This window comes from Sander lucioperca, chromosome 4 (genome assembly GCF_008315115.2).
Source record: "Sander lucioperca isolate FBNREF2018 chromosome 4, SLUC_FBN_1.2, whole genome shotgun sequence".
Lineage (NCBI taxonomy): Eukaryota > Metazoa > Chordata > Actinopteri > Perciformes > Percidae > Sander > Sander lucioperca.
The window spans coordinates 31,837,129-31,860,603 of NC_050176.1; the positions used below are offsets into that span (position 1 = coordinate 31,837,129).

General features: G+C 43.3%; 1 protein-coding gene across 7 annotated transcripts in view; it reads right to left on the reverse strand.

Moving 5' to 3' along the window:
• Positions 1–2,186: 2,186 nt before the first annotated feature.
• The window catches only part of lef1 (lymphoid enhancer-binding factor 1), a 42,363-nt gene continuing 21,074 nt past the window's right edge, over positions 2,187–23,475 (reverse strand). Inside the window, exons 4-11 of one of the 7 annotated variants that reach the window (XM_031276911.2) lie at positions 21,543–21,675; positions 17,908–17,998; positions 16,241–16,360; positions 15,282–15,444; positions 14,386–14,493; positions 12,564–12,603; positions 11,861–11,902; positions 2,187–4,092 (exon numbers count right to left, since the gene is read on the reverse strand). In XM_031276911.2, coding sequence (XP_031132771.1) covers positions 11,868–11,902; positions 12,564–12,603; positions 14,386–14,493; positions 15,282–15,444; positions 16,241–16,360; positions 17,908–17,998; positions 21,543–21,675 — 690 coding nt within the window. In that variant the 3' untranslated portion in view covers positions 2,187–4,092; positions 11,861–11,867. Of the gene's footprint in view, positions 4,093–11,860; positions 11,903–12,563; positions 12,613–14,385; positions 14,494–15,281; positions 15,445–16,240; positions 16,361–17,907; positions 17,999–21,542; positions 21,676–23,475 lie in introns of all 7 variants that reach the window. The other 6 variants (XM_031276910.2, XM_031276909.2, XM_031276908.2 and 3 more) reach the window with 6 other exon arrangements.

Below are 23,475 nucleotides of genomic sequence, written 5' to 3' on the forward strand. Positions count from 1 at the left end.
GGGGGATTTTATCAACTGCTGGTTGAACATAATATAGTCTCACACATTAATTTCCTATGGCTGGTCATTTTTGACCGGGAACAACACTGATGCCTAAAGTTTGAATAAAGCCAATAAAAATCAATGAAAGTGGTCATCACTACTTTTATATGTTAAAATAAGTAAAGTGCGGAGGAATACACGAAGCCTTCGGTCAGTCAGACAAAATATTAATACTTATGACAGAAAGTTGTAATCAGCCCAAAAAAAAAAAAAAGGAACATAATGAGGGTTAAAATAGAGTTTTCAAATGTTAGGTGTTTTCTTGTAGGAGTGAAAGGTGTTACACACACATAGACCTGGGTGATGTTTATGCTCAACATAAGATGTGAATGCCTCTTATATGTACTAGCATCCGCCAAATGAATATTTGTGATACAATATATATCACTGATGAAATGGAAGATTGGAGTTCTTTGAAAATGAGGCATTCAGTGTTTCTTCCCAAAATGCATTGTGGGCATCATTGGGCTGTAACACATCAGTTTAATGTATTTCCTTTCCATTAAACATTTGCAAAGCCGATTTTCTTTTTAAACATTTTAAAACCTTTATTGTTTACATCCACTATCTAGCAGTCTTCTTATTCCCTACCTCTGCTGGCACATTACAGTCCCCTGTTAGTTTATCTGAAGCTAATACGAGGCTTCACCTGTCCACGTTACTATCAGACATATCAAGTGGATATCTTCCAGAAGTTAGTGATTTTAGTACAAAATGTCCTCTTTTTGTTGCCGTCTTTCCACTGCAGCTCAGTAAAAAAAAAACACCCAGGGGGAAACACAAATAGAGAAAGTCGTACAGCTGAAGCCTTATGTTAGCTTCATATAAACTTTGGAATACATTTGCACAAAACAAGGACTGTGGGCTTTGTCCCCCATCAATTACATCTATAGTGATTGAAAGGAATCTGGTAATGACCACAGGAGAAACGGTTACAGTAAACTAAAACCTCAACATGTCTACTGAGAAACCGTGAACCTATCTTTTAAAGTTCCCTTTGACATATTTTAAGCCACATAAAAATACTCTGCTTTCAATAATTAGTTGTCTGATATTGTTTCTCTACAAAAACGTTGGATGACCTTGTTAAAAATTCTAAAGATTACATCTAGTATTGTGTAAAGTTTTCACATCTACTTGTGAAAGTTGCATACCAGACCATGATTGGCTTCCAAATGGTTTGCGATGTCAAAAGAAAGCATCTCATACGTGCATGTGTTAATCTGAGATGTAATGTGAGCACAGATAAACTTTTTTCAGCAGATGGGGAGCTTGTTCCCCAGAGCCCTTATGTTTTCTCACCTCGCTTGTTTTCCCTGGATTAGGGTGGCACCTAAATTATGGTTGCAGCTGTCGCCGTGGTCCTGCAAAGGCACCCTGCAGTGCCCGGCTATGCCCTGCTACACCCTGCACTACTACAACAACTACTATTTCTAGTCATAGTTCCATTATCTTTATTGTGACTATTATTGCAACTGTTCATCACACCCCCAACTGGCACCAGCAGACAACCGCCTACCAAGAGCCTGGGTCTGTCCGAGGTTTCTCCCTAAAAGGGAGTTTTTCCTCGCCACTTGTCACACTAAATGCTTACTCTTGGGGGATTTACTGGAATTGTTCGGTCTTTGTAAATATATTTTGTGAGTGTGGTCTAGACCTACTCTATCTGTAAAGTATCTTGAGATAACTCTTGTGATTTGATACTATAAATAAAATAGAATTGAATGTGAAACAACCTTAGAGTGTCAAACTCTGCACGTACATCATTCTGCACAGTGAAGCTCAAACATCAAAGTAAAGCAACAATCAGCAAAAGCATTTTGGAGTGGAGGGCCACTGTATTACACCTAATGTAGTTTATTTTGAACTTAACCTTTTCATTTACTCAGTATTGTAATTCTACTATTGTTGCTTCTGTCCATGTTAAAAGGGCATTTGGTGAGGTTTATCCAAATCGAGACCGTGGATAGAGGGTGTCGTTAAGACTGCGTTTGAGACTTACGTGTGATTTGCGGCTTTATAAATAAAATGGAAGTGCACAGAATGAATCATCAATGTTTAGCCTCTTCAAAATGTCCTGTGTACCCAACAGGAACACAAGGTGGTGCTGTTTTACTTGAAATGACATTCGAGAGGCACAATTTAGATTGGTCTATAAATAGACTTTTCCTTTGATCATGGCTCTTTAATCAAAAATGTTTACTTCAAAAATTCAATTTTTACCTTAAGAGTTTTTACAGAATTTTAAAGTCTAAAGACATTTTTAAAACAAACATTTATACTACGATGATGTTACTTTATTCATTATCACAATGATACAGTGTAAATCTAGCCCCAAGCGTTGTGTGCTTTTGGAGTTTTGATTACTTGTCAATTTTTTTCAGCTTAAACTTTCCACAAAGACTTAAACATGTTATATCCAATGTGTTTTACCTGCTTTGCACCACCAATACATACATACCACTGCAGCCTATGCATACTTACATTATAATCTCCAAGGATGACACACAGACTGCTACATCTGGCACTTCCAGCTCTGGTCTTTCCACCACACGAGTGATCAAATGAGCCAAGGGTGCCTTTTTATTTTTCTTACAAAAAAAGACATGTTGAAACAGTTCAAATATGACCACTTGGGAAGCAAAATGCTATACCAAGATGACAGTGACCCAAAATATGATAATAAAAAAAGGAATTCATCAAGTAATACTAAAATAGAGCATTAAAATCAAAATGTTACAGAGATGCTTGCATGGAATAAACAACATGGCTAAAGACCACACTATTAGCTACCAGAGAGAAAAGACAAAGGTCCATTGCAATAAAAGAAAGACTGCCAAGTGCTGGGGTAAATATATATATCTGCTTCATTTGTCATGTTTTAGAACAATAAAATATAGGCCTCTGAGCTATCACTCTCGCCTTTGTCCTAATGTTGCCTGCAAAAATACCAAGAAAATTGACATATCCTGACAGTTTTAAAAAGTACACATACTGAGCATTATTTTACATCTGAGCAAGACTCAAGGTCACTATTTGTTACAAATAGTTATCAAAAGAAGCCTTAAGTTTCAATTTTCTGCAAGATGCTTCAACAAGAAAAATGGCTTTCCTGTGTCCAAAGCTTATTTTCATATATACCACTATATATATATATAAAAAAAAAAAAAAAAAACATTAAAAAAACAAACAAACAAAAAATCAATAAAATATACACCGAGAAATTGAAACAAGGGTTCAAAATACAAAAAGATTCAGTCTAAAATGAAAAGCAAATCAAAATGTTGATCCTTTTTTGCACCAACTGGTCAGCGACAAACTAAATTAGCGTCTTGAGGACGTTTTGTAGACAAGATGAGATTCCTCCGGCTTCCTTAGTGCAGTCTAAAAAGAGGTGTTTGGTCGGTCGGGCGAAACCCCAAATGGTCTCAAAAATTCAGGGAGGGAGAGGTGAGGGGGTGGGTGGGGGGTGTTGAGGGAGTGAATGACGGCCTAATGAACTATACAAAGGAACCGAGGTGACAAATAACTTACAGTAACTTAGAAACAGGTGTTTGGGCGGTGCAGTGGAGAAGTTTGTGCGCACATCAAAAATTGCTGCTGTTTTTCAGTGCAGTGCCTTGGGATTGCAGTAAAGCTGATTGTAAAAAGGAAACTGACCAAACGCAGCCATCAAATTGATGGCGTTTTTTTTTTTTTTTTCTTCTTCGGTGAGAGAAGTGTGGTTGCGTGATGGTGCTCCTACTAATCGTGATTGTCTTGTTCAGTTTAGTTCAGTGTCTCTACAGGAGGCGCCCTCAGGACGGGAGTAGAGTCAAACAGTGAAGTGTTCTTGGTGGTGGTGGTGGTGGCATGTGACTGTGTTGAAGGAAGGGGGAGTAAGGTTTAGGTGGGGTTGGAAGAGATGGGTTGAGGGAATCCTCTGAGAACTGGAGGCTTCAGTTTGGAGATTTAAGGGTCTTCATGGAATCTAACAGGCCTCCATCTCTAGCAGAGGGCCCGTAGCTGCTGCCTTCGCTTTGCATGTGGAGAAATTGTTCCGTTTTCCTCCTGGAGAGAAAACAAAAACAAAAGAGGCACAAAAGAAAAGACGGATCAATCAAACGCACTATCGAGTAACTGCATCTGTATGTCAAGGGGGAAAAAATCTGAAATACATCAGCAAAACTAAACACTGGTCACATTCACGTCGCATTAATCAAAACCGAACACAAAGATGATTTAGAATGACTCAAAATGTGTCTCACCATGCAGCCCCACTTCAGGTAGGGACAAACAACCTGTCATTACCATCTATAATCATCAATCAGTATTTCTTTCTTCGTAGTGTTACAGCTGATTGAATGAAAGCCTTTGCAGCAGTGTTGAGCCAAAGCTCTGAACTACAGAGGGGTTATAGGTCAGTGACAGGATGTGGGCCGGTCTAGCTTTGATCTAGCCTGACATGGCGGTTGCCGTGACCCAGCTGGCAGCGCTGCGCTCTTCTTTGCCCTCCCCTCACTGACTCATTCCTCCTCTCATTCTCTCAAGGCGAGCACCCAATTGTGTAACTTCTGGTTGACATTTAGGCTGCAGGTGGTTGATGGGAAAACAAGACGAGGAAACACTCTCCACACAGGAGGATCACCGCATTGACCCAGTTGGTTAAAAACTAGCAGAGTTCATGGAACTATGGTGGTAATTATCCTGCCCAGGTGCAGATTGTCGCTGCGGTGTAAAAAATGTTACCTGACTGCTCAATCCAATTCACAAGACGCTCACAAAACTGGCCCCCTTCCCTGACGGGGAAATTGTTTGTCATGCTGCAAAAGTGTTCTTTTCCCTCTCGTGATCCGGGCTTGAGCTAACATAACAGAGTTAGCTTCAGTTATTGACAAGCCAAGGAGAGTTATTTTAGACCCGAGCAGCATCAAATAGAATCTGTGATCAAAGTGGAGAGGCAGAGACAGAGGTGGATGGATGCCTCCTGCGACTAAAAAGATGGATGTTTTGTGAAGACAAAAAAAAGGAAAACGGTATTAGTTTGCTTTTCCCTTGCGGCAAAGCCAAGAGTGTGTTTTTGTAGGAGAGAAGTCAGCTGAGCCCTGCTGCTCGCTGCATCTTAACACTCAAAAGTACACACACACACACACACACACACACACACACACACACACACACCTTTACCACATGTGGATAAAAGGGAATAGGACAGAGGCCACCTTTCCCGAGGAGAGCTGACCCTGAGCTGCACAGGGTAGAGACTGAAAGGAGCAAAGCGCTCGGAGAGAAAGAGAGAGCCCCTGATGCTTTTATTTACCTCCGCCGCCCTCTTTTCATCCCAGGATCTCAAAGCGGGCCCGCATGCCCGGCACTGCACCCTGTTTCCTGGGGAGCATTTTTCCTTCCCCCCACAGCAGACATGAAAAGCTCTGGCCTTCCTGCCTGGGGAAGAGCCCTGAGGGGCTGCGGGCGAGAAGCGTGTGCATGTGTGTGCACGCAAGTTTCAAAAAAAGGTTGGTGGTAACAGCAGGGGTGTGTACTTGCGTGGCGGTTGGTTGTAGGGGGCACCAGGCCAGCTCTTCACAAGGTCCAGCCGACACAAACACTGGGATTCAGGAGCAACTTGACCCCTCCTCTCCCTCACCTCCCACCTCTCTACTTTAGTGCTCAGGAATGCCGGCTGGACCTTTTTGCAGGAAATGAAACGCTCCTCTGTTCAGAGAGCTAGCGAAGGTTTAGTCTCCCCCCCTTCTCTCTCTCTCTCTCTCTCCCCCAATTCCTTTCCCTCTACGGGACGGAGGGAGGGAGGGAGGAGGGGAAGGAGTCGGACAAGTTCTCGCCCGGCTTTTGAAGTGTGGGAGGTTAAGATAACTGGCCCAACCTCGCGTCTCAATCGCCGCTTTCACCTTCCAGGCCAAATCAAAGCGGCCGCAGCTGGGGCCCGCCTACCTTAAAGCCCCCTAACCTCCAAACCCAGCCACCCACCCACCTCCTCAGCTCCCTCTCTCCCTACACACAGCTCTGGGGTTTCTTTTGGTGCCATTAAAAAGGAAAACACTGCCGACAAATTACTCTAAAAATAAGCCAAGTGGAGAGAGTTGTCTCCAGCACAGGCTGAGGCGCAGACTTTACCATGGCAGAGAAAAGAGGGGAGATTTGGAGGAGAAACGAGCGGGAGAGACTGAAGATACAGAGCAACGCAAGTAAAGAAAGATGCATCAAGAATAATCTTAAAAGATGAATCCAGTTTATTTCAACTTGGGGGTCTTATTTTTGTAGATTGGGCCATCATTTTTGGTCAGTTACGAGAACATTGTACATTAATTGTTAAGATCTGGGAACATGGTGACATCACTAGAAGCAAGTGAGCCACATGATTAGACAGGTTCAGTCACTTTGTTTGGAGATCAAACAAACTCATCACATCCCAGCAATGAACCTAGTGACAATACAATATACAGTACAATACAATCGTATTGTTACTGACAGGAATGATGACCAAAATTAGGAAAATGACACCTAAGTATTATTATTATTATTAATAAACCCGAATCATCCTTCAACTGTCAGGTCAAAGTCTGGGCAGAAAAAAATATTCTCACTAACTTTTAACTTTTAAAATTGGCTCACAGGCTGACAATAGTGATTATTTTATTACCCAGAATGTATGGTTTGATTGTTTAGTCTAAAGATTGTAAGAGAAGAAATTAAAAATGCCCATCACCATTTCCCCAAAGCAACAATTTGTTTGACCAACAGTCACAAATCCAAACATGTTGAATTTACTTAATATAAACCAGAAAAGCAGCTGAAACCATTGAATGTTTGGGTAATTTTAAGTTGTATTTTAAGTCATCTACAAGAAGAAAATGCCAAATTGTTGGCAATTCATTTTCTGACCATCGACCGATTGATTAATAAAGTACAATCAATACGAGGTACAACAAACTGATAAATGTCATGGGTTCAGACAGAAACAGAATCAACATTTTCTGTCAGTATCTTTCAAATGTGATGGACATGAACGCTGAAGCCGCTGCCGCCTTTTAATTTCACCCTGAGATCCAGAAAACACTAAGTGCCAACCCTTTGTTACATCATCCACTGAGGTCAGTTCAGTGTGGCTCAGACTAACAGACTTCTGAGCTACAACTATAATAATAATTGTCCACACATTTTGATTAGGGTCTGGTGTAGTGGCGTGTCTTGGCAGTTACCTTGGCCTGGCTTTGGTACCACCTTTTTAAAAAGGAGCCTCCTCCTCTATACATTTGTGGCAGCGCCGCTCTTAAAGACACGAGGGGAAAATAAAACGAGCAGGCCAATAAAAGAAAAAGCACCTGGAAGACAAAGCAATGTTTGAAACAAAATGCTTTGCACTGTCAGCACTTTCTTCGGCTCTGAGACATTCCATATAAAAGAAATTGGCTCTTTAAAAAAAAAAAAAAAAAATCTTTGAAATTTTGAACCTCCAATCAAAAGGCAGGTTCAGGGGATGTTGTATATTTTCCACAGGGGCTATGACAAACTAACAAGTAAAGTCAGGAGGGGCTGAAACTAAGAGAAAAGAAGAGAAGAGAAGAGAAGAGAAGAGAAGAGAAGAGGGAGGACGGTGTCTGTGTTAAATATTGGAGAGATGGGGATGGGCGGGGTCTGGTTGTGGCCAAAAGGGGAAAGGGGAGGGGGAGTCACCAAAACCCCAAACCTCAGGCATGTGTGGGTGAGACTATGGGAGTACAGGAGGGTGTGGGACGAGGGGGGGAGGGGGGTAGTGGGAGGCGTTGCCCACATCTGAGGCGGCATCGCTGGGGGCCCGAGCAGCTGAAGTCTGGCCGTGTGCCCCCGCACAGCTCCGTCTGTTGGGGGTTGCTGCACATTCAAAGAGCCGGCACAATGACTGTTCCCTCTGCTGTGGTCTCGCTTCAAAGGCCACCACTTATTTTCACCATCAGGACAGAGGAGAGGAGCAAGGGAAGAGGGAAGTAAAGAGGCAGAAAATGAGTAAAAAAGGAAAAGAGCTGGAGTTGAGGTTTTGCCTCCTTTAACAATGGCCCAGACTGACTAGAGTAAAATAAACACTGCTTCCTTCAGCTCCACTATCCTCTTCCTGTCTGTGCCCCCGTGTTACCTGGGGGCCTTTCATTTACAGATAAGCATCTCACGGGGGGGGGATTTAAAAGGTCAGATATCCCCACATATTCCGAAAAGGGCTGCAGTGCCTTAAGGAGCCACAGGGGTGAGGTTGAGAGGGGGACAGACGGAGAGAGTCAAGGAGAGGAAGTGGAGAAGACATCACAAGAAGCCAAGAGACTGGACCCTCATACTGTTACTGCAGCTGGCCAAACCACAACACAATAGGCCCGTGACTCAATCAAAACAAATTTCAAGCCCCAGTCTAAACAATGGGAGCACTATAGCTGCATTTTCTCACATGTAAACAGACCCTCTTAAGAGGGTTATACCTCCCTCTAAAGTGTCAAATAAGTTGCCAGGCCAGGATAAGACAGCCATGTCAGTGTAAAAGATTTGTACTTCTAAGCTAAAACCACATATGCATACTTAAATTACACAGAATTTGACATACTGCCACCCCCTGGAAGTCCTTATACTAAGTGCTGAGAGGGTCATTTTTCTTGACAGAGTAGGCTTTATGGAGGTCAGGGGAGTGAGAGAACGGGAGGACTGTGGGGGTGAACATTTCCAATTCCATTTCCTACCCACAGAAACATTAGCCGGGGCGTCGCTCTGATTTAAGCCCAAATCTCTCTCCTCCGCCTCCTACTCATAACTGTTTTTCATCTTTTTTTGTGTGTGTGAAAAAGTACAGTTTTAAAAACATCCTCTCATCTACTGTGCACAGCTCAAAGCAAGATTCAGAGTCAGTTTTGCAATCCGGAATCCTTCCCCAATTATCCCAGGTCACTAATAAGGCGGGGTGTGGAGGCACTGGGCTGTGCCGCAGTGGCCTAGAGGATCGGTGCCAAATTGAAACGACTCGGGAAATAGAGGCAGACGCTGAATCTTGCCTAATTGCCGCCGGAGTGTGTGGCTGGCTGCTGAGATGTCTCTCTCTGTGTGTGTGTGTGTGTGTGTGTGTGTGTGTGTGTGTGTGTGTGTGTGAAGATGAGAGGCAACAAATAAAAAAGAGAGAGAAGGGAAAGAAATGGGGGATGGAGACTGAAGGATGAGTGGCAGTTGAGAGAGATTGGGTAAACTCAAAACTCGAGAGAATGAGGGATTTTCTTCTGGCCCTTTTCTTACCCTCCCTTTTCCCCTAACACACTCACGCCCTCCTCTCTCCTCTTCTTTGCTCCTCCGCTCATTAAAGTCTTGACAGCTGACTTCTGGCTGCACACATCAGAGGGAGCAGAGCCGGGGCACGACTGACACAGAGAGAGGAGGAGAGACAGTGGCCACCAAAGCTCCGGCTTGAACAACACTTTTCTTTCATGTTTCTGGACCAGGACGTGTAGACCTTCAATGCACTAAGCAGACTTTAATAATTGTGATGTTTTAAAAAGATATTCTGGCTCATGTGATTAAACATACATCCTCTCGCACAAGCGTGTGGGCAAATTGGCTTGTAAAGACGTCCATGTTGCTTGTCAAGAAAAGAGCACCTTCATAACAGTCGGAGCAAGAAGACTCACATGCAGTTTTATGGCAGTTTGCAAGTGTTTGCAACTCCAGGGCCCTCGCTCGCCAGATTAAAAGGCAACCTTTGTTAAGAGTGTCTCCCCCCTGTGAAAAAAATGTGCAGTGGCTGAAACGGGAGAAAGCCTCGAGGGCATGTATGGGTCTCGGCCAGATAACTATCTCAAAAGGCTGTGAATCAGCGGGCTTAGTCAGACAAAAAGCTAACAGCACGAGAGGAAGCAAGAAAGGGAGAAACTAAATAAAGAAGGGTGCACAAAGGAGGAGTAGAACTGCACATTTCCAGTCAGTGTAAGAAAAAGGGGGCTGGGGCATGGAGTGACGAGGGGAAGAGATGGGAACCCAAATTTCACATTGTCAGAGTAATGACTTCTCAGAGTGCTGTTCCACTGTGGTGAGAGCCAGCTGTGTGGCGGGCCCAGTGTTTGACATGCTAAAGATAACAAAGAGAACCAACGTCAGGCCGTAAAACACTGCTTGACTACTCAACTCCTGGTTTGCCTCACAGGCAGAAAAACTCAAGCCATAAAATATGTTAATATGAAAATGTATTAAGTCAATTTTCCCTTCATAAAAATCTACCTAGACTGGAACATTTCACTTTATTATGCTGAATATTCTTCATTACACTGTATAGGCACTATAAATAAAATCTAATGGAGCAAATGCTCCCTGTGTTTGAACCATCATACAAAAAAGGTGTTCAAGTTGTATCCTCAAAATTAACTCATTACCAAATTCCCTTTCAGATTTTTCATACGGAGGAGAGACAGATGGGGAGAGGCGAGGGCAGATGAAAAGAAATAGACAAACGAGTTCATTTAAAGATGTTTTTTGGCGTCTACACCAAGCTAACCTCAATCCAGCTCTTTGGGATCTGCATAAATTGAGGGCTTGGGGAGTTGTGGCAGTATCCTTGGTATTATGCATATTAGTTTAAGGCTGTCACTGAGAATCAGCAAGGGTGTCCATCCCGCTGCGGCTATGCGCGGCTAATTATTGGATCAGAGATAAAGTGCTTTTTAGCGCTAGCTCTCTCTGTGCTTTTAACCGGCTGTGGCAAGAAAAAAAAAAGAAAGAAAGAAAAGCAGCCCAATTTTGGGGTTCATAGAGAGCCACCGGGTCAGGAATCGATCAAGTGGAAAACCTTTGTCTGGTTGGGGTGATTTCGACGTAAGACCAGATTTGTCACATCTGCCCAGCTTTTTCTGCAGCTGAAAGAGAGCGGAACAACAGGATGCTACCAGAGAGGAAGGGAAGGAGAGAGATAGAAATGCAAAAAGATCCAGAGAGAGTAAGGAAGACTGAAAATAGAGTTGCCTTTGCCACATATTGAGAACGTTAATCCTTCTTTCGACAGAGAAAAGAATAGGTGACGGTTCAGTAAGGGGTTGACATGTCATGTGAATCAATATATCTTGGTATATCATTCACATGTATATATAAAAAAAAACGACTACAGAGTGCCTTTGTTATGAAGGCATTATATACACCCTGAAACCCCAGATACCATGAAATCTTATTAAGGTATGGCATCTCATTAAGTTCCTGCCAAACAAGCTGCTGAATCTTCTCTGCTTCACTAAGATGCAGAGAGAGACAACACATGTAGTCCATATGGGGCTGAGCTGACGTCTTAGCCTCCACCAGCAGTAAAAAAAAAAAAAAAAAAAAATGTTCTGGGCTAGTAAAACTGTTTTCAGATGTATTATTTAGTACATGTTTAGAAACACTGAGTGGATGAGCTGTCTGATTTATTAAGCAATATTTTTCAACCCCCTTTGTTATTGAACATTTTCTGAATGCATGATGGAAGAAATGAGCCACAAACTAATGGCACAACATCTGACCTTTAATCCAACCAGTGCTCAACACAAAAACACTGGACTGACCAATTCCACACACACACACGCACACACACACACACACACACACACACACACACACACACACACAAAATCCAATGGCTATTGTGCGGAGGCCATTGAGCAAACTTTACACACAAAGCACAATCCCTCTTCAGGCCTTAACACCACTGACACAATGACTATGGTGAGGTTAGGGTGGACCTTTTCAGGATTAGTCTGTGAGTACATACTCTCAAGTCAGTGTTTAGCAGTTTAAAAAGACTTGACATGTATTAAACTGATCACACAGGGAGGGGATAGAGGGTTTGTCTTACCATATTCTCAGATGTACGCCGTTTTCATTCTCTGGCCTGTACCTGCAGAAAATTGCATCTTTTTTTAAAAATTTGAGGTATCTGGACGGCACAGATATTTACCGTCCATTTGGCCTACACAGTGTACAGACCCCCAAAAACCCTGAAATACTGACATTTTACTTAGGATGTAATTCTCTATGGATTACAGTTGCAATACTGAGTGGAGGCCCATAAGCGCGGCTAAACAAGGTCAGCAGAAAGACACACTGTGGTGCAGCAGGCAAACAAAATAGTGCAAAGCCCAGAGTCGTAAGTAGTCATATAGAATAGACAGACTAATCCCAAAGTAGGTGTAATTTGTGAAGTCGGGGATGAGAGAGAGGCAAGGGACAAATGGATGGTGGGATGTATACAAAGAAAGTCTATGGGAAAACCGAGTAAAGGACTATGCTGCCTGCACAGAATCAAGCCAGTCTACTGAAGTCAGAATGAGGCTAGTAGGTGACATTAGTTTGGTTAGTGTATATATATAGTGTGTTTTCCCTGAAGATTATTTTTTTTTCTTTCTAGCTTCACAGTGTGCATTAGTAAAAATGCAGCAGTATACTGTAAAAGATGATATGTAGTCTATGGAAAGATGGTGTAACTCACAGCTTCAAAATGCAACAGACAAATAAAATAAATAAAAAAGAAAGAAAGAACTGGAGTAACTGGTGCTTACCTGGGGCTGATTCCTGCATCTTCTCCCTCTTCCGCTTCTTCTTCTTTCCCTAAAAAATATACAGAGGAACACATAAAGTGTGGCTCCAGCACTCACGCTCACTAGACCACTCTGATATCCTGCTGCTGACTGCCATGTTCACTCATCCCCTGCAGGGCATCCAACTCGCATCCCCTGGACTCCGGACTCCACAGCAAATTGCCACACTGAGAGGGACGGACTAACCAAGAGTCTGAGCTGATGTTAAGTGTGCTCTACCTGCTTTTAGCTGGTTTTGAATGACTTACTTTCTATACATTTTAAGGCATTTATTGAGTAGTGACCATCCTTACCGAATGGAGGCAGCTTGTCCTGCTGTTGTGACCATATTTCCTCTGCCTTTGAAGTCCCTCTAATGACAAATATTACATGAAGTGCAATTAAAAATGCTCACTGTAATTAGGCTAGTCTAGCTCAATGACTGTGAAGAGTGCCACTCTTTTTCCAGCGAGGTGGTGGGAGTGTGTAAGGATTTATAGCTTATGCTAAATCCCCAGGGGGGAGACTATAGGTATAGATAGCAGCGTAGAGTCGTTCTAGTCAAATATGAGCAGCACTTTGGTTTCCTGCTGCAAAGTCTGCTAATCCACTTATTCATGAGCTAATCTGCCTTCTACTGCTGCAGCAGACAGGGAAGAAGACAGACTAAGTGAGAGTGGGTGAGAGAAAGGATGAGAGAGGGGGTACACAGCAAAATTCTGAATGCTACACGCTCTCCATGCCAGTGCATTACCTATTTTGGGTGTTTCCAGGCATGATGTGCTGCCTGTGTACAACTGAAGACTTTGTTTTCTGGGAGGGGTCGCAGAATAGCGCTCTCAGGGATACAAAATACTTGTAGTACTTGTAAGAAATGTTTTGCGTTAAACATATCGTTTCTATTTATCTCTTTGGCATGCCAAGTAGAAAGCCATTCCTCCACTTTCTTTTCCTCCAACCTGTCAAATATGTTTGTGCTAACAAAGCTGGAAATTAAATAGGCACTGGGCTGACTGTCACTAGCTGATGTTGTGTGTCTTTAACTGTGCTGTGCTTCACTGGGAGCAGAACTGTGGAACTGTTTACCCCTCAGCGAGGCATTTTGGCAGTGGAGCAGTGGAGGCAGAAGGAGGGGGGATGCTGTCGGTGTCCGAGGGGAGGCAGATAAACACCACAAAGCACTTTGGTGGTGGAGTGAATGTGAGTGCCGGAGCCACACTTTTAATAAAGGCTGGTGCTCTCTCTCACACAAATTCATACACGCCACATACTTGGAGACAGATTTGACAACTTCCAAGCAAATACACAAACGCATATGCACACTGTAATGTACACTAAAAACAGACTGCATCTTAAATCCAGCTGAACCTCCCACATTCACAAACAAAATGGGCAGCTAGAGGAGCAAAGGTTGCTGCTGCTGAATGCTGTATGTACTATCCAGCCTCCTCAACTCAGCCTAACAGGTGCTTTTTACATCCAAAGCTCCATGCTGATATGGAACATCAAAGACTAGCATAGACATTACCAGGCAGTTTTCACTCACTGTGGCAATAATAATGTCCATGATACTAGAATCCATTCTACTGTGGATGGTAATATAATCAGTGTTATGAATTACACATTAGGCTGAAACAAAGGGTGCACAAATGGACCCCATTAGCATGGAGCTGACTAGTGTGCGTGTCATTATTGTGTGCCATTTAAAGAACAACTCATGCGACGCTGACATAAACAAACAACATAAATCAACATACACACACACGCACGCGCACCTCTGCCAATCTGTTCTGTTGATACTTACATAATTGTCTCGAGCGGACCAGCCTGGGTAGAGCTGCATGTGGAGCTGCCGTTCCTTGCGGGCTAACTCATAATACTTAGCTTGCTCTTCCCGAGATAAAGCATGCCACTGTTTCAGTATAAAGGAGATTAGGGAAAGAAATAGCATACAGTCAATTACTGGCATGCACTTGCATGTTCCCTGCATAGAGAGTAGTGTGCTGGTGTTTTGGTATAAAGAAGAAAAAAATCTTTTTAACTTCCAAACGTTTGGTGTAGAAAAAAAGGAGAGACTGAAGAAGGGGGGACACATGATGAAGAGATTAACATGCACAAGAGTCAGAGGGAGGGAAGGAGAGAAGTGAAGGAAAAAAAAAAACTTTGATTTCATATCAAAACACTGGTTCCAATTTAGCAGCGCTTTTTATTCAAACTATGTCAGCGAGCAATTACCCCATGCGGGCCACAAGCTAGGCTTTGCTGTGGCTGGCTGCCTCAACCGCTAGGCCTATTCGTTAAGGCTTTTAACATGGCTCTGTGGTTCCACTCTTTTCCCAATCCTCAAAAGGAACAAATTTTGTCATTTCCAACTGTGCCATTATCCAGGCATATTTTATTAAAGCCAATTTGATTAAATGTCAGTTAGATAGGCAGTCTGTATCTGTGCTGCTGAGAGGGAAGTAATTGGCTGGGGCAATCATTACGACAATAATCACAACTAGTTCATAAAAGACTGTATGTTAATAGAGAGAGGAAGCTTTGTACTTTTTAAACTAATTGGGCCTGGGAAGTCAGTCCATGCAGAATCTTTAGAGCTGTGGCTTGAACTGTGATCTCTTGGTGATTTAACTCAATCAAAACAAATAAACGACAGTGACCAAGAGAACGCGATCGGTGTACACAGACTATTTGACCTACCCTTCGTCCCAGGATCTGGTTGATGGCAGCGCTCTCCTTCAGCGTGCACTCGGCGACCACATTCGCACGCATTTCTTTCATGTAGAGCATGAAGGCGTTTAGCGGCTTCTTGATGTGCGGTCTTTTGGGCTCCTGCTCCTTTCTCTGTTCGTGCTGGGGTTTCCTGTAAAGAAAAACAACAACAAAATAGATGGAGGTAAAGAAGAGGAGGAAACAAAGTAGTTAGAAAAATAAGAGAATGAAAGAGCAAAGCAACAGAGGAGGGAAATTGTGGTGCCGCAATGGCGACAAAAGCAGTGAGGGTCTGGTTGCTCTCAGCCAGTGGGGAGGCAGCGTGAGAGGAGTTGCCACGCCATGGGCCCCTGCCTCTTTAATCATGTGCAGTTGCACAGTCGCAGCCCTTCATGCGGAGAGATTACTTCACCAGTAATGGCAACCAAACCTTCTCGTCCACAGCACATTGGCACTCGCTTAAAGCCAAATGCTCAAAACTTGCACACTCGAAGACACCCTACTCCCACTCCTGACTTACTTTCTAACAACCTTTTCGATACTAGTACAGTCTTGGTGCTGGGCTGGCCATGAATAATGGAAATATCAGTGATGACTTCAGGGCGCTTAGGGCACTCACCACTACACACACTGGGGATGTGAATTCAGTTCATCAGAGCACTAATCTAGGACCTGTATCTGTTGCTGGCTAAGTGTGTTGTGATCCCTGAGGCAACATGAAGCATATGCCTGTTATCAGTAGAGCTTGCTGCTTATCTGCTCACATCAAGGGAATGAGAACAAGGCTCTGACTGAGGGTTTGTCACTCCTCCACTACAGTAGGCCATTGCTGAACAAATACCTGGAAGTATATCATCTCAGAAAACTGAGGAACAGAGATTATCTTTTATTTATTTTTAAGTGTGCGATAGCGTTTAATGAAAGTATTTTGTGTTTGCAGGACTCACATGTGCATGATGTCTGTTTCATGCGGAGGCTCGTGTTTGACCTGTGGGTTGACGATGGCCGGGTGGGGGATCCCTGTGGCGTGGGGACCTGGGGGGCCGGGCACCATGTGGTGTGAGAACCTGCAATAACAGCAGACAGCAGGCTTTGATTAATTAGAGAGGACGAAGAAGTACAGTAGCATGGAAAGGGTCCCCTAAATGTCAAATGAGCGTAGGTGCACGCTTGCAACAGCGTACACAAACAAGGAAACAAATCCATCCACACATATTTATTTCGTTGACGTTAGATGGTAAATACTTAATATTCAAAAAGACACCTCTTTCCTGCAATATTAGAGTAGAGGGTCACACAGAGATATTAGTTCGTGTTAGGGGGGGTCACAATTTAAAAAAGGTTGGGTGCCACTGGTTTATATGATTACATGGGAATTTACATACTTGTTTTGCTCTCTGCTATTGTGTGTCCAATGATTCATGGAACTTTGGTAACAAATAAGGTCGGGAACTACAGGTTTCCATTAGTTGTGCTTGTGTATGCCTTCTCACCGCACCTCAAGAACAGTAAAGATCAGGCAAAATAAGAGGAACTGATAGAGAAAAGTTATTGCGGTCGTCAGTATTTAAAAAAAAATGTTTTTAATTTTCAGAACTGCTTTGAAAATCCGTTTCTGCTATACATCAGAAAATCTTCAGATATGCTTTTCTTTCCTCACCGTCTCCAACTCTTTGAGACTCATCTTCTGAAATAATAAATAGTAGATTTTGTTTCTTGTCATCCGTCCATCAGTGGGTCCATAATGTCTCTAACTCCATTTACCATTTTGTTCCATTTCTTTCCATTTTGTTTTTTTAATCAACTGGTTTCTGGGTTTCCAAAATGTTTGTTAAAGAAACAAAAGATTCCTGTGGAGCATGAAATGTACTGATCAGCAATGTTTAGTACTGCAAACACAATGCTTCCTCGGTCCCGGGGACTTGTCGTTGAGTAAAAACTATGACCAAGAATCCAAACGTAGGACTTGGTTCCTTAGCCGGAAAAGTGGGCAAAAGTTCCTAAATCAAAAAATGGGCTAATATACCCTAGGTATTCAGAGTTAAGGAGGAGGAAAGCAGGAGAAGACTGACTGAGCTTTCAACGGTCGCCTGATCCTGCACGTTACATCTGGCTTCACTCAGTGTATGTCTAAAGCCCTGTCTTTACAAACATTACGCTGACAAAAAAAAGAGATACTTAGAAAGGAGAAAGAGGGTAAGATAATGTTAAGAACAAGAAGAAGAAAAAAAGTGCAGGAATGGCAGTGGCAAGGATGCAGTCAAAAAAGTACTTCACAAACATGAAGTGACGCTCAGAGAGCAAAGAGCTTCCAGGAAGCTTTGATGGGGGTTAAGCAGCCATATGGTTTTGCAGGGGCTTGTATGCGGTGATGTGTTTGACATGTGCTGGGCACACAGAGGAGCGGTGTGGCTGAAGCCGCAGCAGTAACAGCAGGAACAGCCAGAGGCAGACCTCCCTGTGTAGGCTGCTGCTGCTGCTGCAGGCCAGCATTCCTCCATTCAGTACACAAAGCCAGCACCGTGTCATTGTGCATCTGATGCGAAGAGACAGGATAGTAATTGCTCCTTGTTTATATGAATCAACTGTGCATGCTTTTGTCTGTCTGACTCACCAGCCCAGCGGTGGCGTGATCTGTCCGACTCCTCCAGGAGACAGGGAGTAGAAGTTGGTCATGTCTGGTCCAGGGTGATGCCTTGGCATTCCTAGACAAACAACAAATGGTACACAACTGTTAGAAAGTATTCAGGTTACATTTTTCACATATGTCTGCATCCTGTGGATCCTAAGTACCATCGAAATGTGTAGCATTGAGAATCAATGTGCCAAAAGTCAGGTCTCTGACAAAACTACAGCAACTTTTGAAGTGTAAAGAACATCTTTACTGGGAGACCATTGTGTTTAGGCTTGTGGCATTTATTAAGGTCATTAAAAACACATCGCAAAGAACATTTAAATAGGACGAGCATTAAAAAAAAATTGAACGAAATAAAAGATAAACGATCATATACAAACAAAGTACCAAAAGTTAGCATTGTACATATTCTTTGATGAGACATTTTCTGATTTAAGTCATAAATTAGAGTTAAGATTATTTCCTTTAAAATCTATTACTCCTTCCCATCCTGCTTCACTACAAGTAAAGGACATGGCATGTGTCGGGCTGGAACACGCTACTTCACCTCACATTATCATTGGTAAGAAAAGGATAATATTTTCCTGTCTTTAAGCTGGTTAATTGAGGCTTCCTCTTTGTGGCAGAGGCTGCAGCTTTCCCTGTAGACACGGGATTGACTTGGACTAACTGTCGGTGGATCTACAGGACTAAGCTCCTCCATCTCCAGCCTGCCTGCTCCTGCTGGGTTTCAAGGTTGAGGGGTCCCTTTTTTCCTTGTCTGACACCGATTTGTTTTTCATTTTAGAATAGAGCGAGTAATAATCTGATACTAGAGTAATAATACTGTTCATACAAGTGCAATGTGCCTACACGTGTGCTCAAACACACACACACACACACACACACACACACACACAAAAGGAAAAGAGGCCAAATGCCTCCAGATTAGCAGCATCTTCTAATCCCTGCTGGAGCCAGCCTTTTCTCCCTGCCTCTATCTTTTCTCTTCTTCTTTCTCCAGGCTGTGGTCTGAAGGGGCCTCTCTCCTCAGAGAGGCAGGGTGAGCAGGGGGCTTATATCTGCAAAGCCAATGTTGCAGCGCTGGATTCATAGCACGCATAGCACTACCCCCTGCCAACTAATCCACCACCTAACACTCCTGAGGGCCCTCCTGAGGGCAGAAGGGAAGGAGACAAGGGGTGAGGCGGTGAGGGAGACGGAGAGAGCCCCAGCGTGTTAACCTTGTCACTCACACCCCTAAGGTGCCTAATTACTCACTCCCCTAGTCACACGTTCCCATTGACACCCAACAAGGCTTCACACTCGCATTTCCTCTCAAAACAAGCAACACTAACTTGCTTCACCTGGAAGTAATATATATTCAAATTAGTGTTCCCATGTAATATCTTTTTTCTTTAAACAGTATACATATAAGGTTTAAATGTGAAATGTTCAAAGCCCCCCCTCTGCTCGACCTTCCATCCTGCATTGCGGCCCTGTGCATATTAGAGCTCATAATGAGAAAATCCATGATTGTTTTTCATAATTAACGAGCAGATCAAAGTCTGAGCCCACTAAGGAAGGCAGAGCAGCAAATGGTCGATATGAGAGAGTGAGATGGAAAGAGAGAGAGGGGCGGCAAGAAAGAGAATAAGAGCAATTTCGTTTTAAGGATTTTCAGCTGAGCTCGACTGGTATACACCCATGAATATGCCTGGGGAAATCATTTGCAGCTAATTCTGCAACTGGATCGCTTGGACATGGATTTCTGTTGAGCTGCGAGTGCAAAGATCACATATAGTGAAAAAAAATAATGACAACCAGGGGTCTTTTATTGCTTTTCAGTGTTTGTTAGAAACTTAGTGGATCTCTATGGACAAGACCAACACAAACAGTAAAATGGAGAGCATCACATCAGAAATTGTACTACATGACAACAAATTTCTGTTCTCGTACAGTGTGTTTAGTGCTCAATTCCATGTCAACACAATTCTTTCCTGCTTCCTTGAAAAAGAATATTCAACAAAAATGTGTCTGATGAACGATTCCTCTGACATATGTGGAGCACAGCTTCTTCATATGTCTCACTCCCTTCATCTCACTACGCTGTGTACTCCTGTGCTCAGTTCTACATTGTTATTTATAGCCGGTCCCTCAGAACCTCCCAGCCTCATCATCATCATCGCCTACATCCTGTCTGATCCCTCTCCTTCTTTTCAACTGGCAGCCGCGGGAGAAGAAAGCCAGGAGAAGAGAAAAGGTAAAAAACTACGGCGGGGCCCACGTCTTTTCGCATTCGTGAGAAGTTGCCAAAATCTCCAGCTGCGCGGGGCTGAGGACCTCGTCCAAACTGCTGAGGAGCTCCTCTGCAGCTGTCAGAGCTGTAGCTTGATGTTGTTTCTGAGAGGCAGAGAGTGCAGAGGGAGAGGGCAGCAGAGCTCAGCGCGCCGTCCCACAAGCTGCTTTAAATGAGTTCATATTAAGAGCTGATAGAAAGGATGACTTTGCTGTGACACATTTTTGGTTTCTGTGTCTATTGATTCCTGACAATGTTGCCACAAAGGGGTGTTAAAAATATCTATAACTCAGGTAGTGGTTCAGTTGAATTCAGACTGAGTGCACCGTTCAGCATTATCATAATATTTTGAATAGAATTACACTTTATTTCTAAATGTGACAGTGGTGGATGAAGTATTCAGATCCTTTACTTAAAGTGGCTATTTCAGTTTGTGTTGATTCTAGGGGCCGCTTTGGACAAAAGCGGTAGTGTTTTTAGCACATCTGCTGCCGTAAAGGTCTTTTCTTTATGGTTACCGGGAGGTCACACATTTGCCATGAATGTTTTGCTCAGACAGAAAATCATTCATTTACAATAACAGAATAAGTTACAGAAGAATTGTTGTATTTCAAGTGTTGCATACGGTAACTTATGATCATAAATGACCTGTAACAGCAGAGAAAGCAGCGCAACCGTAAACAGTGGTGGAAGAAGTATTCAGACCCTTTACTTAAGTAAAAGTACTAATACCACACTGTAAAAATACTCATACTGTTACAAGTAAAAGTCCTGCATTGAAAATGTTACTTAAGTAAAAGCATGTAAGTATCATCAGGAAAATGTAAAAGTAAAGTATTAGTAGTAAAATACTCAATGCAGAAAAATCTGTAGAGTTCTGATCCGTTCTGTCTCTACTTGTAGGCCAATATATTGTTGGGTAGTTTAATTTATAATAAAACATTGTATTATATAAACTACATGTGTGTTTTGTGCAAAAATCTTAATTTGTAAAGTAACTAAAGCTGTCAGATTAATGTAGTGGAGTAACAAGTACAATATTTCCCTCTGAAATGTGGTGGAGTGGTAGAAGTAGAAGTTGGATCCGTGCATCTCGAATAAGTAGTCATTTTTCTTACTAAAGTAGTTCACATGAGAAATGAAAAGAAAGGAGTGTTTGTCCATTTTGAAAATATTGCCACTACTTTGATTTTATAAAGCAAAAGGATGACAAGACCATCCAGAATATTTTGGAACATGGATCATCCACAAAGATCTATTACTGCAACCCTGCTGCCACACGGTTGTTGTAGGTAAGACATGTTGTCATGTTCGGATCTGTTTGCTTGGTCTCTACCTTGTTTGTTGTTGATATCCTGGGGATGAAGACCAGAATGGGATCCTGGGGCGAAGTGCTCGTCACTGTACGTGATCAGTGGGGTGAGTGGGTGGACTGCATGGGACGGCTGCACCACGGGGACTTTGTTGGACTGTGGAGAAAAATACAAGACGATTTTTAAAACATTATGAAAGAGGGATGACATTAACATGAACTTCAACTGCATTATTCCATGCACAATATGGCCCCATTCCCACTGGTAGATGTGGTGAAGCTTTGTGTTAAGCCTAGGTCAGCAGGACCGAAAACCCTATTCCCTGAAGGAAGGAGGAAAAACAAGTCAAAAACGGTGCATGGGCATGTTTGAGACAGCAAAAGAGAGAAATGGAGCTGGAGCAAATAGGAGCGAGCAAGCGATGGAGCAAAGAGAGGGGAGAGAAACGCGAGATTCGTTGGGTAGAGTTAGAGCAGAGGTCTTAGGCGGGAGATCAAAGGCAGTCATTAGCTTGTGAATAAGGGGAGTTCATTACAGAGCAAGAGCCGGGGGAAGGAGAGATGAGGGATGGAGGAGGAGGAGAAGGGGGTTGGCTATGGAGAGAGAGCGCGAGTGAGACAGATGTCTGCAGCGGTACTTAATGCAGCGGTAATCACGTCAACAGTGGCCTGACCACAGGCCCCCCCATCCCCGGTTGACTCAGAGAGACCTGCCTCCTGACAACTAAAATAGGCCGAGCCAGGCCCAAAAATCCCCGGCCCCAACCCCCAGCCAATAGCGCTTACATGCTTCAGCAGCAATGAACACATGGCAATGCTTAGCCATGCTCTACTATTCACAATCTGAGCCCGGAGCAGAGCTGGAGTCAAAATATCACCTCCACAGGATATATGGCTAATCGGAGAGACATCGGTTCGCTGTTGGGTGAGACACGTCTTACACCAAACGGCTCCCACAAGCTTTGAATCAAAGAATCTCATGAAATTGTAATCAGATGCTCTCACAGGAACAGTCACCTGATTAATAATGTTGTTGGAGATTATCATCTAAATTTAGTATGAGCATACATTTCTGAAGAGACCATATAATCAAGATTATTAGATTATTAGATCTCAGTTCGTAGTCCTAGTGAGGTGTCTGCCAAGGTGACATTCCTGCAGTGCTAAGTGGTGGTCACACAACACACACACACACACACACACACACACACGCACACGGCTGGAATGTCTGCCTTTTTCCTAGAACCTCTCACAGACTGGCACCGGTCTCAATTTAAGACCCCCTCTCCCTCCCTTCTGGGAACGTCCTAACCGGGAACACAAAGAGCAGTATGTGTGCTCTGTATGCGTGCGTGCGTGCGTGCGTGCGTGCGTGCGTGCGTGCGGATAAAGATCTCCGTATCCTCAACCACATGACGCATCATCTGCATCAGATTCTTTATCGGGATGGGAAACTCATCTCCCAGGGCCAATTTCTTTCCCAATTCCTCTCTAGATAAGAGCCTCAGACGCCGTCATCTAGCACAGTCCACATTGTAGCATTTAAGATTGCAACACACTGCCCGCAAACAAGACAAATCCTGCCTGAAAACTAGTTCAGCCATGATGCAGAGGCTTTTCACATAAGCCCAGGTGAGTGTGGTTCTTTGACCCCGGTCAACAAGAGTCAAAGGTGATGGGATAATCTGTGAGTGCGGGAGTGTCAGACCTCATCCTACTGAGGAGAGGGCTTATTAGTAAGGGCTGCTAACCCTAAATGAGAGCTAACCCGGACTGGGGTGGCTGGGACATGCCTACACCAGGGGCTGATAGCATTCTCGCCCATATTATTTTACGCCTCTCTACTCCCATTTGTTATCCTGTGGGACTGAGATAAGAACCTAAGGGATTATCATTTTAGCTAGAAGTCTTCTCCAATTTGTAGCAGAGAGAAGAAAAAAAAAAAGAAAAAGCAAGC